General features: G+C 43.3%; 1 protein-coding gene across 1 annotated transcript; it reads right to left on the minus strand.

The window, feature by feature from the left end:
- Positions 1-196: 196 nt before the first annotated feature.
- On the minus strand, positions 197-16,112 carry LOC121303813 (zinc finger FYVE domain-containing protein 1-like). Its single transcript, XM_041234612.1, has 11 exons — positions 15,821-16,112; positions 12,627-13,131; positions 11,299-11,516; positions 9,538-9,644; positions 8,853-8,961; positions 7,912-8,009; positions 6,758-6,875; positions 4,504-4,674; positions 4,160-4,343; positions 2,454-2,552; positions 197-1,822 (listed from the first exon to the last, which is right to left on the minus strand). The coding sequence occupies exons 1-11, from the start codon at positions 15,938-15,940 to the stop codon at positions 1,590-1,592; spliced, it is 1,962 nt and encodes a 653-aa protein (XP_041090546.1). The 5' UTR covers positions 15,941-16,112; the 3' UTR covers positions 197-1,589.
- Between the last annotated feature and the right edge of the window lie 1,298 nt (positions 16,113-17,410).

A 17,410-nucleotide genomic window follows, 5' to 3' on the forward strand; every position in this document is an offset into this window, starting at 1 on the left:
AAAACACCACTTGATATTCTTAAAATCCCCCGAAGACTCACATCAATCAACAATCTCATTTATAAGCAATTACTCCTGGATTCCTCCTCTGCTAAACGCTGTTAACGAGCAAATTGAGACAACCTGCAGGCACAGAGCGCCTATGCTAGAATATTCATGACACTTCACGCAAATCAATCAACCAAATTAGCATGTGTGATTTTAAAGTATTTATTATTCATACCAACGCATTACAATTTTTTATTTTTTGTGGCATTTCCTTAAACTTAGGTAAAAATAGACTATTTATATACCAAAACTTGAAAAAGAAAGGTGCATAATAATATCATTATTAAGACATACTAATTACTATGTACATAGAAATGGATTATCCAAAGATAAACTAGTTAACCATTTCCCAATTGTGTATTCGTTACATTTTCTATTTTGCCTGGCTTCAATTCAAAACAGCAACAATATTAAAAATGAGTCAAACCTAATTAAAACAAGGTGAACTTCACAATCACAATCAAAACTAGGGTGTGCTGACACGATGAATTGCCTTTAAGAAGTACTTAAATCAGTAAAGTATTAAATCAATTAATGTGATTTCAAAACAAGAAAAGCTGTCCTTCCCTCACCTTTACAACAGAGCACCGATCAATCTCAGTTAACTTCTGTATTGCGTGTTTTAAAAGCCAACTGGTACCCCGGATGAGAGGAAAATCCGCTTCCAAAGTAATAAATGACATTGAAAATCAATCTACACATTAATGAATGCACTTATTAAATACCTCTTAAAAAGTCAAGTAGGAGTATCACCCACAGGTAAAACTAGAAAGTTATGTCAAGTAGACAAATGTTCTTCAGTGTATGAACGTTTGCCTATTTACGTACATTTGAATTCTGATTGAATGTTCTGAAGTGATGGAGGATTTATTTTCAAGATGTGTCTAAACGGGTTTATCAAACTTTTTCTAGCTGGGACACTATCTTACCATGTTCATTTTTAACCTTTTTCTGTGTTTCTTTAAAGACATATTTGTGATTCAGCACTTAGTTGGTTTTATGTTTTTTTAATGTCTGAAAAGTGAACTGACCGGGTCTTTCTGGTGTCGCTCAAAAGCACTGGAGTTTGAAGTGTGGAGGCGTCCTGCAAACTGCTCAAATAATAATAAAAAAAAAAACAAACAGACGGGAATTACAGCGTTCACCTTCCCTCTATTGCAGCCAAACACTGAACTGCAACAAGCACAGGCAAGTGAACACAGAACAGTCTGCAGTGTTCTTTCACAATTTATAGGGGAAGCACTACTTTCCTTTTGTTCTGGAACTGCCTTACCTGTGTTTATTGGTTAAAAGCTAAAATCAGAACTCCTGATTGCAAAATTAAAGACAACCTGAGTGCCTTTAGTTTTATTCTGCTTGCACCAAGAAAGATTATTAAATTTAGTATGTGAAGATTCTGAAGAGTTTTGTATTACAAAAGAAAACATTTGCACCCAATGCATTTGAACAACCAGTCCCCAGGCCACAGTCCCCAGTCAGACCAGTCCCCAGTCAGACAGAAAATCTGACTCGCTTTAAAAGGGAAAGCTAATGAAAAGTGTCTACAGATCCCCTTTGTTCTGGCTGCAGCGGATGCAGACCCTCACAGGGTGGTCCCAACCGCGGGACGGCACCGGGCGCCGCTCGCTCGAGCACTGGGCACAGAACCCGCCCCCGCAGGCCCGGCAGTGGTGTTTCGACATCCTGGGGGAGAGCGCTTTGCTGCAGTGCCCACATTGCTGGATCTCGTGGTCTGGAACCCAGTAGTCAGGCCGGGCCACTCCCTTAACGAAACCTGCACACACAACAGAACAGGATGAAAAGCAAGCCTCTTTTTAAACTGTGGGGTCAACAGAATATCACTGCACACGTACAGGGGGTGGACACACACAACGAAACTCCTGCTGCATTAGTTAAGCGCTTTCATATATGAAAGTTAGAAAGACAGGGTTTAACAGCAGCCTTTCACTGATTGAAGAGTGCATGTCTGAACCACCAGTGGTGCCAGGAGCACCAGTCCCGCTGACTCCACTGTGGAAGCCATCCTCAATTCCTTTGATAACCCAACGCTCTGTTAAAGGGCAAAGAGCTTGAAGAGACTTTTTTTAAAATCTTTTTGATGCCATATTTACAGTAGTTTTGAGTAGTTCCAAGTGCTGTTAAATATAGACTTGTATTGAATTATTTCCACCATTGACCAGGGGCACTGCTTTGAACTGCTATGCAAAGCTGCCCACACCTCCAACTACTCCAGCATTCATTCTGGTCAGCGAATTGCATTTAACAGCCGTTTTATTCAGTGAATGCTTAAATTCACCAGAACAGCATATCACTAACAAGTAAGGGATGCCGTTTATTAGCAGACCAACTGCAATCTCATTCTCCTTTCTGCATCCTCTGAAGGGGTGACAGTGGCAGATCCTTACCGAGAGGATAGTCTATCGCAGTAGAAACAAAGTCCACCGTGCTCTGAGCCACCTCTGTCACCTTGCGAGCCATCAGACCCACCGGCTCAGTCCTAGGAACTAGAAATGAAAACACACTGTCACTAGAACAATCTTAGGGAAGGGCAGGCTGTTTCAGTTTACAGTATACTTTACACATACCGTCATGCAACTGGAATACACTTCAGGTGTGTTCAACGCCTTTTCTTTTAATGTGATTTGCCCATGTCAGGTGGTTCCAAGGTGGTTTATTTTAAAACATGTCTAGTGCTTGGGATCCATGATAAGCCATGTAATGCAGGGGAGGCTGGGACACTGTCAGCATGTTGAACTGTTAGAGCAGTGGTCCAGGTCTGCCCCAACCACGTCCTTTTTTAATTGAGCATTACAGAGACTTGCTCCCACCAGGTATGCAATTACTCTTCAATTGTGTGAATGTCCACAGCTTTACAATCTATTTTCTTGCCACTTCTTAGTGCTTTTCTTTTGCTGAAGACTTGCATTGCTTGCATTTTCTACTTCAGTCTCCCTGGTATGAAATAAGTTTCCCATCACTCCAAAAATGTCTAGCAGCAGTTTGTATTAGACTACAAAGAAACTGTTTTTCTTTTTCTCTCTGCATTGCTGACATCCCAGATTAATGTATAGCAAAGAGACAAAAGATTAGAGAGAGAGAGAGAGAGAAGGGGCAAGAAAAAGAGAGAGAGAGAGATCGCAGTGAGAGTGCAGAGATAGAGCACTGTGAGATCGCAGTGAGCGTGGAAGGAGAGAGTGCAGTGACAGAGCGCTGTGAGATCGCAGTGTGAGAGTACAGCGATAGACAGTGCTGTGAGATCCAGTGAGAGTGCAGTGAGAGACAGCGCAGTGATAGAGAGCGCTGTGAGATCGCAGTCAGAGTGCAGTGATAGAGAGCGCTGTGAGATTGCAGTGAGAGTGGAAGGAGAGAGTGCAGTGATAGAGCGCTGTGAGATCGCAGTGTGAGAGTACAGAGATAGACAGTGCTGTGAGATCCAGTGAGAGTGCAGGGAGAGACAGCGCAGTGATAGAGAGCGCTGTGAGATCGCAGTCAGAGTGCAGTGATAGAGAGCGCTGTGAGATCGCAGTCAGAGTGCAGTGATAGAGAGCGCTGTGAGATTGGAGCAGTGATAGAGCGCTGTGAGATCGCAGTGTGAGAGTACAGAGATAGACAGTGCTGTGAGATCCAGTGAGAGTGCAGGGAGAGACAGCGCAGTGATAGAGAGCGCTGTGAGATTGCAGTGAGAGTGGAAGGAGAGAGTGCAGTGATAGAGCGCTGTGAGATCGCAGTGTGAGAGTACAGAGATAGACAGTGCTGTGAGATCCAGTGAGAGTGCAGGGAGAGACAGCGCAGTGATAGAGAGCGCTGTGAGATTGCAGTGAGAGTGGAAGGAGAGAGTGCAGTGATAGAGCGCTGTGAGATCGCAGTGTGAGAGTACAAAGATAGACAGTGCTGTGAGATCCAGTCAGAGTGCAGTGATAGAGAGCGCTGTGAGATTGCAGCGAGAGTGGAAGGAGAGAGTGCAGTGATAGAGCGCTGTGAGATCGCAGTGTGAGAGTACAGAGATAGACAGTGCTGTGAGATCCAGTGAGAGTGCAGGGAGAGACAGCGCAGTGATAGAGAGCGCTGTGAGATCGCAGTCAGAGTGCAGTGACTGAGCGAGGCGTCTCACCGTCGCTCCCCCCTCCTCCTTGGCGGTAGCAGAAATCGCAGACACGGACGGGCGCGCTGCCCCAGCCCCTCTCTGGCACCGGCATGGTCTTGCTGGAGCAGGCCTGGCAGAAGCCCTCCCCACAGGCCCGGCAGTGGTGCTTCCTCTCAGGCTCTTCAAACAGCTTTTTACACCCCGAGCACGCCTGCGGACAAGAGCTCCTCATCAACCGTAACGCTCAGAGGTTTGCTAAAACATGGCAAGCTATGCCAAACTATTTAAAATACATTGTATAGCCATGGGAAAAGCATGAATGTGCAGAACGTGGTAAACGGTTAGGACAGAGCGAGAAATAGATTCCTTACAGTAATGTCTGCATTTGGTCTCCAGTAGGGAGGCGCCACCTGGTCAGTGATCCAGGCTGTGACAGCTTTGGTGGGTCCAGAGCTGTAATCAGAGACAGACTGGATCACAAAGTTCATCCCGTCCAGCATGCGCTGCGCTGCGTTCTGATGGTCCGTCAAGAACGTCTCGCTCTGAAACAAAAACAGAAAGGAAGGACGTCAGCTTCACTACTGAGGGGGGTACTTCCCTTAAACATGGGATTCATTTACAGTAAAAAAGTGAATTTACTGTCTTTCCCCTCATCTATACAAATAATGAATAGCCATCAATGACAATGAAACAGCATCTAACCTGGCAGCGTCCTTCAATATAAATCCTGTTGTAACCTAAACTATATTTGACTATACGACTTAGATTCTGGTATAGTAAGCAAACTTGTTAAATTTGCAGACGACACAAAAATAGGAGGAGTGGCAAACACTGTTGAAGCATCAAAGGACATCCAAAATGATCTAGACAAGATTCAGAACTGGGCAGACACATGGCAAATGACATTTAATAGAGAAAAGGGTAATGTACTGCATGCAGGCAATAAATGTGCATTATAAATATCATATGGGAGATACTGAAATTCAAGAAGGAATCCTCGATAAAGACCTAGGAGTTTATGTTGACTCAGACATTTCTTCATCTAGACAATGTGGGGAAGCTATAAAAAAGGTCAACAAGATGATCGGATACATTGTGAAAAGTGTTGAATTTAAAGGTAAGTAATGTTAAAACTGTACAATGCATTAGTAAGACCTCATCTAGAATACTGTGTTCAGTTCTGGTCACCTCGCTACAAAAAGGATATTGCTGCTGTAGAAAGAGTGCAAAGAAGAGCGACCAGAATTATTCCAGGTTTAAAAGGCATGTCATATGCAGACAGGCTAAAAGAATTGAATCTGTTCACTCTTGAACAAAGAAGACTACGCGGAGACCTGATTCAAACATTCAAAATCCTAAAAGGTATTGACAGTGTCGACCCAAGGGTCTTTTTCGACCTGAAAAAAGAAACAAGGACCAGGGGTCACAAATGGAGATTAGATAAAGGGGCATTCAGAACAGAAAATATGAGGCACTTTTTTACACAGAGAATTGTGAGGGTCTGGAACCAACTCCCCAGTAATGTTGCTGAAGCAGACACCCTGGGATCCTTCAAGAAGCTGCTTGATGAGGATCAATAAGCTACTACCAACCAAACGAGCAAGATGGGCCGAACGGCCTCCTCTCCTCTGTAAACTTTCTTATGTTCTTATGTGGGAAACACTCAATCATTTCCCTTAATTGCGCAAGCCTCCTGCTCCAGGTATAACAGCAGAATGCTATGTAGTATGACTACACTTATTATGGGTTATAGGATGTCAAACGCCTGTGCCTAAGGGAAATCATCACAAGTAGAACTGGCTGTTTACATATTTAACGTCGCTACAACCCATCCTGTAAATATGGCTGTATTTTTTCAATTATCACAGATATCACGATTTCTGTAACATGTACTCATTCCTGTGTAATACGTAGTTCCCTATGAAAATTTCCAATTCTGAAATAGTGTAACTAAAAACTTTTTACAACTTAAATCAATAAATACAGCATACGCTTTACTGAGGCACTACTTGCTACAAAATCATCAGCTGCATTAAAGATTAAAAATATTTCTGTGAGTGTGTATATATATATATATATATAATTTTTTTTTTTTGATTGAAAAATTCGAGACAGAATGTCTTTAAAAAGGTGGACATAAAACAATATATTTTGCAATTTCACATTTACTGTTGTTCAGATAAGCATTTAAATATTTAGAAACATTTGTTGTACAGTAACTCTAGAGGAGTTTTTTCAATTTTGAATGTGACAATACTATTTTTTCAGTTCGGATAAATATTATCTTGAAACATCTATTTTTAGAGTATGAAGTGCTGTGAAATCAGCCATTTATACCAGAAATAAAAATCCAGCCCAGCCTATAACCCCTGCTTTGCCGTTTAGCTACAAAATCGAATCACAGCAAACTGTTACTCAAACAGCTGGCTTGTAAATTGACACATTAATGTTGTTGATATTTTACAGGGAATACTGCAGTGGCTGAGGTATGTCGCCAACTGGTTTTGAATCGACTTTGCTACTGAATTCCGCAATGCCTCAGCCATGTTGTTAGCAGCATTGCCATTGAGAACGACACGGCTGTACGGACGTGGTCTGGACAGTGCAAAGGCAGCTGATCCTCACCCCGGGCCAGACGTGCTTGACCTCGGGCCGCACCACGCAGCTCTCCGGATCCTGGTTCCCAATCCAGTACTGCCGGCTGCGGTAGATAATCCCACAGCACGGGCACTCCAGCACGTACCTGAGAGAAGGGAACAGCTGGGTAACTGACAGGCATATTAATAAATAAAACAAATAAACCACCTCTCTACTGACTGCAGTCAGCCCCACCACGACTGTACACGACTGCGGAGCGCCAGGCATCCAGGGGCCAAATTCAAAAAGCACTGCCAACACTTAACAGGCTGCTGTTCACCAGTTTCAAATTTAAAGATAGAAGGATAAAGTTTAATAGAAATCCACTCAGCCAGTCTCTACGATTAAAGGATAAACACGTTATTTATCCAAATGCATTTTTTAATTTGCTTTTTTAAATTGGATTTAGCAGGCCGCTACTTCGATTTGCTTTGCGAAAGGAGCCCCACGTATCTCTGATATCTGTGCTAGTGAGCTCTCTTTTAGTGATGTTACGCTGCGACAGGCGTCTGGAAGGCTTCACTGAAAAACCAGACAGCATTCCTCATTCCCTCCTTTTCATCTAATTTAGTCACTGAATTCAGCTGGTGTTAAGCCCCATGTTGTGTGTTTGCTGCGAGTTTCTGGGGACCCAATGCTCTTCGATGATTCAATACCCTGCTGATCGAGCTGCTACTGTTACATCTCACGCCTGCAGGGGCTCTGAAACAAGCAGGCTTGTTCTGTCTGGTAATAGCCCTCTATTGATTTCATATGGTGGGTGAACACAGGCCCACACTACAACCACAATACAACACTTCTCCTTTTAAGACATTGTTTTCTTCACGTAATTGGTTTGGAGGATCTTGCCCACAGTAAAGGGAAGGAGACTGCAATGCATTTCTGTGCACGTGCTTGGTGGGTGCACTGGCAAATGGAGGACCGTGAAGGTGGGGTATAACATGAAAATAGCATTGGTTAATGCTGGTGCACATCAGTTCAGAAGGAGCATCTGGTTAAATACTCTTATAAGAGGGGGCAGTATAACAAGGTGGAGGACTGTCTGTGCAAAACAAGACTCCCACACCCCTGCCGGGAATAACGACACGCTGATAGGAATCGGATTAGAGTGCACTAATATGGCTGCAATAAAAGTGACCTACCCTGACCAGGCATACATGGCCAGTCCAAGCCAGGGATTCTCATTGGACGCTGATGTTTTAGGGATCACAATCACCTCCCTGCCTCCTTCGTAGCATTTCTGAGTAGAAGAAAAGGATTCCAACAGGGATTAAATAGATCTCTGTTGACCCCCACTCCACCCCACCCCACCCCACCCCACTTCTTCAATTACTTGTTTTGAAATTTATAATGGGTTTCAAAAGTTTTGCTTAAATGTGCAATCAATATTAAACACCCAGATCACACGTAGATCGACTCAACTACTGTACTGAAAAATGTGTCTGGATGTTTCTCAGGAATGTATCAGTCTGCTAAACACCCCCTCACTCCCATCTCCACTGCAGGGTCAGTCAGGATCTAAACACCCCCTCACCCCCATCTCCACTGCAGGGTCAGTCAGGGTCTGCTAAACACCCCCTCACCCCCATCTCCACTGCAGGGTCAGTCAGGGTCTGCTAAACACCCCCTCACCCCCATCTCCACTGCAGGGTCACTCAGGGTCTGCTAAACACCCCCTCACCCCCATCTCCACTGCAGGGTCAGTCAGGGTCTGCTAAACACCCCCTCACCCCCATCTCCACTGCAGGGTCAGTCAGGGTCTGCTAAACACCCCCTCACCCCCATCTCCACTGCAGGGTCAGTCAGGGTCTGCTAAACACCCCCTCACCCCCATCTCCACTGCAGGGTCAGTCAGGGTCTGCTAAACACTCCCTCACCCCCATCTCCACTGCAGGGTCAGTCAGGGTCTAAACACCCCCCTCACCCCCATCTCCACTGCAGGGTCAGTGAGGGTCTGTCAAACACCCCCTCACCCCCATCTCCACTGCAGGGTCAGTCAGGGTCTGCTAAACACCCCCTCACTCCCATCTCCACTGCAGGGTCTGTCAGGGTCTTGTCAGATGCTCTGAGCTGCGGTTCTTACCTTACAGATGAGCACCTTGTTGTTGTACTGGTGTGCATACTGGCACAGGCCCTCAGCCAGGTGAGGAATGTTGTCTCTCAGGTGATTCATGCCATTCTTGCAGCGCACCCTGAGCCACAGAACACAAGTTTCCACACAGCATATGTATAGTTTACAAGTGCAAATATTTGTTGCTTTAAATATGCCCACAGTGACACATCAACAAAATTAAGTTAAACAGATATTTCCTGTGAAATGACCAAAAGTTTTGGATCACCCTATAGAATTGTCATCATGAAGTCGAATGAAACCTGCTGAATAATGTTCCGCTAACATACTGAATTACACACCGCTTTGAAGTTTTCCACATACGTAACAAAAAAACGGACAAATTGAAACCATTTGACCTGCCATCATTGCTTCCGGTAGACACTTGCGATTTTTTTACTGTTTTCTGACTGCATGATGTTAAATAAAAGATCTAATTTAAGTTCGTATAGTATTTTTGTTTGTTTGTTTGTTTGTGTATGTCAATCCTAAAATTCTTGGTGATGCAAACATTTTGGTCATAACTGTAAATGAGCATTTCTATAAAATGTAAGCGAGGGAGACAAAAACTACATGTAATTAAACATCTACAGCATTAAAGCAAGCACGTTCTAAAATGTTGGAAAACCAAATGAAACGTAGCAGTGTCCCAGCTTACCCGCAGCTCAGACAGACGAAGGAGCAGGTGAAATACTCGTCAGGGAAGAAGCAGTACAGATTGACTTTCTCATCCGAGATCTCTCCGCTGAACCGCTCACTCAGAGCCTGAACCCAAGCAAGCAAGAAGACAAGCCGCTGCCATCAACACCACACTGAAACTGAGCATCTCATCTGCATGGAGCTTCTGCCATTTGCACCCGAATATGTTTCTCATTTATGGGAGGGAGGGGGGGGGGGATTTCTAAAGGATAAAAAAACACTTTGGGCCATATTTTCAAAGTGTTTCCTCCAGTCTTAAATAAACTGTAATCATTAAACTAAGTTTTATTTATAAATGATATATACATCAAGTCTTCTTAAGGACTCAATGGGTTTTGTTTGTCATTCTGTAACATTAACATGATTTTTTTCTCCTTTCAAGGAGTTACAGACTGAAGGAAGTGCTTTGAAAATGGGGCCCTTCAACTGGAATGCAGTATTCTGTGCAGCTTTTTATAAACAGCTATATAAACCAATAAGTTATAACACAAAATTACATCAGTCAATGTTTAGGAACAATTGCTATGCTGAAATGTTACATTTACAGAACTAAGGGTAGACATTGTACTTAACAACACAGGCTTGATTTCAGACCTAAAGTCTTGTAGAACTGAGAAAGAAAGTCATCATGTTCACAAAACTGTGCTGTATATACTTTATAAAAAATCTAACTAGAAAAGTGTCAGTCAGCACTATAATTTCAGAGTTTGATAAGAACATACATTTACAAAGCAGAGGAGGCTATTCAGTCGATCATGTATGTCAGGTTCCTAGTAGCTACAGTAACTGATCTCAAAACTTTGTCAAGTCGGTTCTAAATGATCCAAGTGATTCACCATCAAAAACATGACTAGGCAGCCTATTCCATCCCCTCAACGCTCTCTGCGAGAAGAAAAGTCTCCTTCAACAGCATGACTAGTCAGCCCATTCCATCCCCTCACCACTCTCTGTGTGAAGAAGAGTCTCCTTCAACAACATGACTAGACAGCCCATTCCATCCCCTCACCACACACTGTGTGAAGAAGAGTCTCCTTCAGCAACATGACTAGTCAGCCCATTCCATCCCCTCACCACTCTCTGTGTGAAGAAGAGTCTCCTTCAACAACATGACTAGGCAGCCCATTCCATCCCCTCACCACTCTCTGTGTGAAGAAGAGTCTCCTTCAACAACATGACTAGGCAGCCCATTCCATCCCCTCACCACTCTCTGTGTGAAGAAGAGTCTCCTTCAGCAACATGACTAGACAGCCCATTCCATCCCCTCACCACTCTCTGTGTGAAGAAGAGTCTCCTTCAACAACATGACTAGACAGCCCATTCCATCCCCTCACCACTCTCTGTGTGAAGAAGAGTCTCCTTCAACAACATGACTAGTCAGCCCATTCCATCCCCTCACCACTCTCTGTGTGAAGAAGAGTCTCCTTCAACAACATGACTAGTCAGCCCATTCCATCCCCTCACCACACACTGTGTGAAGAAGAGTCTCCTTCAACAACATGACTAGACAGCCCATTCCATCCCCTCACCACTCTCTGTTACAACATGACAGAAGTCACTTGTTTAATAGTAGTTATCGGAAACATTTATAAAGGTTAGATTACCATGGGTTGTTTTTTTTAATATGCTTTACCATACCCATGTGCTTTATAACGACTGCCTGTGCTTTACCATGCTTTCGCTGCGCTGCATCACACTTTCCTCAGGGTGTGCTGGCGTTTACCTGCAGTACGCTGTAGACGATGGCAGGGGGTCTGGGCGAGCGCGTGGCTGTGTTCCTCACTTGCTGTTTGAGGGTGCTCAGCAGCCCCGAGTAGTCTGTGGGGGGGCTGACGGTCTGCGTGCCCACATACTGCACGGAGCTGAACGCCTCGGTGGACAGCCCCAGCTCATGGAAGCGCTTCTGCAGCAGGATGTCCCCCTGACCGGGCGTGCTGCTCTCTGAAACACAAACAGCCACGTGTCACCAGATCCAACCCACACTGTTCTGCATGTGTCCTGAAGCGTCAGATTAAGTTAATCGTAGGTGGGTTTGCTCGCTACATAAGAGCATGGGGAAAGGGAACGAGAAGAGGCCGTTCAGCACTCTCCTCCAGCACACCATCCGCCACTGCTAAGGTTATCTAATTAAATAGGACAGAATCTCTTTTCATGTACGTTTTAGATGCTCCTATTTTTTACTTACTCTATGTTTCCTACACTCTGTTCTAAACTGAACTCACCTTCCACGTATGGCCTCCTGTCTTACTCTCTGCGTTAAATGTGAGGCTTGGGTTACCTTTATACCATTTGAAGCCCCCTCTTTTTTTCTAGGCTGAGAGATTTCATTTTTTTTAACTTGTTCTCATAGCTCATGCCATCGAGGGGCACTACCGGTAGCCATAATAGGAACGAGGAAGTACGAGAGCAAACAGAGGTTCCTGCAAAGCTGCTGGACTTTTCAATTCAGTTCAAAGCAGTGTCCTAAGTTGTATGAAAAAATTAAAAACAATACAATTCAATATTTGAGCAACGGAACCTCCCCGAATGACTGCAAATATTGTACACCGTTAAAATGTCTTGCAATCCCATCCCCACTGGATCCTATTAGCAGTAGCTACGTTTACAATTTCGCTGAGAGTGTAGATCTCTCACTCAGGTTTAACTTTTAAACCACAAAATAATTTACATAAACGGGGATGGAAATGAGACTCCTGTTGAACAGCAGATTCACTTATTCCAGATTTTATTATAAGCTTGATCAGCCACAGTGTACAGTTAACAAGCTCTGGTGTGCATTATTAAAAACACATAGCAAAACCAGGAATGGAACAAACTGCCATGCAATGGGAGCTCCATTTTTTTTCAATCTAGATTGAATAACTTCTAATATGTTTTGAAGTGTTCGGTGGCTACCTCTAATCACAATGGCAGTGCACTTTCTCTTGCACTCTGTGGATGACAGACCCAAATCGCACGTTTGATACAGCAAAGAGTGAGCAATAATGAAATCCACTCTCAGCTTGATTAGAGGGAGCCACTGATCCCCGGTCCCAGCGGAGCAGCACCTACCCCAGCCGAGCAGCCTGGTGCGGGAGGTCTCCTGGAAGACGATGATGGCTGGGCCCAGGCTGGACAGGGGTACCTCTAGCCCGCAGCGGCTTGACAGGGCACGGAGCTCGCGGGTGAAGTGGCGCAGGTAGGCGCTGGAGGCGCTGCCCAGGAACTGGAACATGTCGTTGTGCAGCCGCTCGGCCCGCGTGCGGTAGACCACCACGTCCGACACCGCCAGCACCTTGAGCAGCAGTCTCATCCGCTGGTTCTGATTGCCGCTGGCGCCCAGGAGCCCCTCCGTGTCCAGCGCCACCAGCCCCAGCGCAGGCTCGAAGGCTGCCCACACACCCACGGTGCAGGAGTCCTGCAGAGGTGAGGTGGGGAACACTTCCTCTCCGCCGAACAGGCAGTGGTTCAGCGTGTGGGACTTCCCATCGCCCGTGTTCCCGAAGATGGAGAGCACCTTGACCCCCTCCACTGCCCGGCAATCCAGCCTCTCCAGGAAATCCAGCTCATCCCGTACCTGCAGAGCAGAGGGCAGCCTGACTGAAAGGGGATGGCACTGCCCAGTAACAAATACAGAGCTTCCAACTCACACAGAGTCTGGGGTTTCAGAACGACAGGGGTTTGAACAATCAGGCCCCTGGGAAATCTGCTCTGAATAACTGTATGTTTTTCCCCTCGGCAGGCTCTTGGACTTGCATAATAAGTATGTGCAAGTATATGCAAAAACTCATAAATGCATTCGGTTCACCTCAACATTATAGACTCTGTGTAGTATAACTGATCAGATATGCAGATTTTTTATTTATTTATTTATTTATAAACGTTTCTTCAATACCGTGTAGGGCAGAAAGCTGTACACTGTCAGAATGTGGTAACGTGACCCGTGCAAGGTCAGAAAATGGTCAAAAAGCGGTATGTTTGTATTTCAAGTCTTTTAATGCATGTGCCAGTTTATATACCTTGTTGTTTTTTTTTATATATATATATATATATATATATATATATATATATATATATATATATATATATATATATATATATACACACTGATAGTGGTATGAACAGTGACTCAAAATAGTACTCAATCACCTGGGCTGTGATACATGGGGAGGAATACCAGTTTCCTTTTTTACCGTGAAACCACTTCCCTACTAAATACCCTGGATAGATAACGGTCCACTCTTGAACAGCAGACATTATACATTTTCTAGGAATAACAAAAGAGGGATTGGGAGACCGAGAGAATCCTGGAATACAGTTATGTACCGAGTAGGAAGCCAATTATCTCTTAATCATCCGAGAGCCGACACGACAGCAACAGGGCAGCCCTCGGCTCTCAGGTGAAAGTAAATAAGATGTTGTCATCTATAATGGCATGAGATATTAGCAGCTGAAGTAGCACCAGGGATTCCTAAAAAGATTTCATAATTACAGACTAATGGTTGGAACAAAGACCTGGACTGGAGTTGCCAAACTGGCTTAGCTGAACCAATGCAACCACTATCTATGTCTTAATCAGCAATTCTTGAACTGGTAACCTGTAAATCCGGGTGCGGAGTTCACTCCTGTATTACATGACATGCCATCACCAACTAAGGATATTTGAAACTACAGGCAGGCCAAATCTATGGATAATGGAATTCCTCTGGAATAGTAGAATTCTCAGTCTTCCAAAGGCGGTCATCATAACTATCACACAGACTGCTAAAGTGACCTGAAATATGACGTATATATATATATATATATATATAGAAGCTAACAGAATATCTGTTCGCTTCTAGTTTGGTCATATGAACAGGGGTTTGTCTCCTTCAAAAAGCAGGAGCTCATTTTGTTTGACAGGTTCTACACACTTTACTGATAAAAATACTCAATGTATTAAATTGGAAACACTTAACTCATAAATTGCTTGATATAATTCTGTTTACTTGATTTACATTTTATAAGACATTGTTAAAACAAACACTTAACACGTAAATGCTCCGCAGAACACAACACAGATATCTACTTCAAATGTCGCACGGCAGGTGACAATACAGTAACCTAGTGCCTTTATTTTTCTCCATGTGTATCTCTGCGCACAGATGTGATCATTTAAAAAGCAATTGCATCTATTGTGCACCTATTTGTAACATGACCTTAAAAACGACTTTCAATATGTATCACACCTCGTAATGCTGAACAACAGACGGGGCTGTTTGAAGATAGAGCTTAGATGAAAACAATGGATGCAAACTTGGGAAAATGCGCCCTAAAATTAGCAAGGTGGCCCAAGCGAGTCTGCACTGGATTCGATACACACTGTACAGCGTTTATGTAAAATATTCTCTTTTGGGAGTTCCAGTAAGAAACGACTTCTCTTGGAAGTTGTTTTCCCTTCACTTAAAGGCAACGTTTTCATTTAGATCAGTGTCCTCTGTTGACGATTTTATAACGGAGGATAAAAAGAAAACCACACATAATTGCAGCGTGTTATAACAACGCATTTCCTCAACGCACCCAACCCACTGTACTAGATGTGTTTGACAATAACACCCAACCATTTAAACGGATTTTTGGCACGCATCTCGTTTATTTTGGGTTTTTTTTTGTTTTTTTTGTTGCAACTAACATGTCCTGTTTGAAACGGAAACTCTGCAGCAGTACTAGCAAACGCCACTATAGTTACAGTAAGATATCTGAACCGAGCCTGGATACGATCAGCAGTCACTCGAGTCACGTGTCTGTTATCACAAGTGAGGATGACTCAGGGACATCAACCTGACACGAAATTAATCAAATCCTGAAGGTTTTGCTGTTTTTTGCTGAATGTTGTATTCGTTTTAACGCCCCGAATTATTTATATAGTTAGTATATATATTTTTTTTTAAATGCGCTTTACCGCTTACTCCCAGTGTAATCTCAAGTCTATTGTTACTGTTCGCTGTTATTATACTATGCGACCCTATAAATAACCGTATCTCAAATATGATTGTGTTAATAACACAGAACTGGCAACGAGACGAACTCCAGTCTAGTTTCGTTTTCGGCGTGGTGGGTAAACAAACAGAAACTTAACACAATAAATAATAATGCTTTGCTTTTGGAATCAGGCTTAATAAACGAGATTGCACTTTACGTCCGATGCAGCGTGGGTTTTACTGTTAATTTTATACTTTATACTGCTGGTATATAAATGTATACTGCTGGTATTTAATTTGTCCTACCTGCAGATTCTCGTTTTCGTCCACCAAGAGGAAACTCCTGCCGTTCCCCGGGTCCTCGCCGCCCCTTTTCGGTTGGTGTAGAGTGCGCTCCTCCATTTCTCTGAGCAGAAGAGCTGACATGGCGATTCAAACCATTTGATCAGTTTGCCATTCTTATCAAAGTTGATACCGAAGAACACACCATGAGCACGCAGTCAGCGTACCAGTGTCCATGTTGATCTCCCACAAGCCCCGGCAACAACACAGCAAGCAAGAAGAGGTAGAATATAATCACCGCCGTGTGTGTGTGGAAACTGCGCCACCGACCGGGGGTACGAAGGCATCGTCAAATGTACAGTGAGGTCTGATCTCTACTGTAAACATATGCATGTCTGTTGTCCAGACCTGTCCAATGCGTTTAATTAAATGAGAGTTTATTCAACGGGAATTCTGCCTACAAGTATTGTCCAATAAACATGTGGCACTTTCGTTTACGCAAACATACCCTATGGTTCCATTCAAGTGAAGCTATCTATTAAATATTTAAATTTTTAGCGTCACTTGTAGCAACACTTCTGTCTTATAACTAATACGGCGGCGTACAGTTTCGGTGTAGAAATGACTCCTATTCTGCAGTGCAGATATCAGGGCCACGCATCCATCTACTGCGTATGTTTGCTGTATGGACGGTTGAAATACCAGCGTGTTTGTGCAACGTTTGCATGCCAGTAAAAAACTTTAATACAGTAATTGCAGACTCAGTTAACAACATTTATTGCGCAAATGACATTATTTTGCAAGCCTCATTTACTTTTTCTTTTAAGATAGCAATCTTTTTGGTTATAAATATATATTTTTTTAGGTTTAATTTGAACTAATCTGCATATTTTGCTTGTTATTAAAATAATTAATTTGGCATCCGTTTTTAATTGAATAATGAGAAGCTAAATCATTTTGCCCTTGAATTACAGAACATCTGTTATGGACAATAATTCCTTTCTCTGTTCTTTAAATATTCATGAGTCATTGCCATAAATAACCTGTCCAAGCTGCAAATGAAATCCTGTACAGCACTGTGTGTGTGTGTTTGTGTGTGTATAACATTTTCTTTTTTTTTTATAATAGAACCTGGTTGATTTTAGTTTGTAAACATTCTCATTTTCTGTTATCTTACACCAGGAGTCATTATTTCCTTGCGCTGGCTTAGTGTCAGCTCGTAAGTCTTTATTCTACAGTGTACTTCTGGAAAGCAACATCTACAAGTTTCTGAAAAACTTTTAAGTTTTATTTATTATCCCCAGCATAGTACCACTGGACAGCTACATCAAGGGAACTACTTAAGAACATAAGAACATAAGAAAGTTTACAAACGAGAGGAGGCCATTCGGCCCATCTTGCTCGTTTGGTTGTTAGTAGCTTATTGATCCCAAAATCTCATCAAGCAGCTTCTTGAAGGATCCCAGGGTGTCAGCTTCAACAACATTACTGGGGAGTTGATTCCAGACCCTCACAATTCTCTGTGTAAAAAAGTGTCTCCTATTTTCTGTTCTGAATGCCCCTTTTTCTAAACTCCATGTGTGACCCCTGGTCCTTGTTTCTTTTTTCAGGCTG

Source organism: Polyodon spathula, chromosome 35, assembly GCF_017654505.1.
Source record: "Polyodon spathula isolate WHYD16114869_AA chromosome 35, ASM1765450v1, whole genome shotgun sequence".
In the NCBI taxonomy this organism is placed as follows: Eukaryota; Metazoa; Chordata; class Actinopteri; order Acipenseriformes; family Polyodontidae; genus Polyodon; species Polyodon spathula.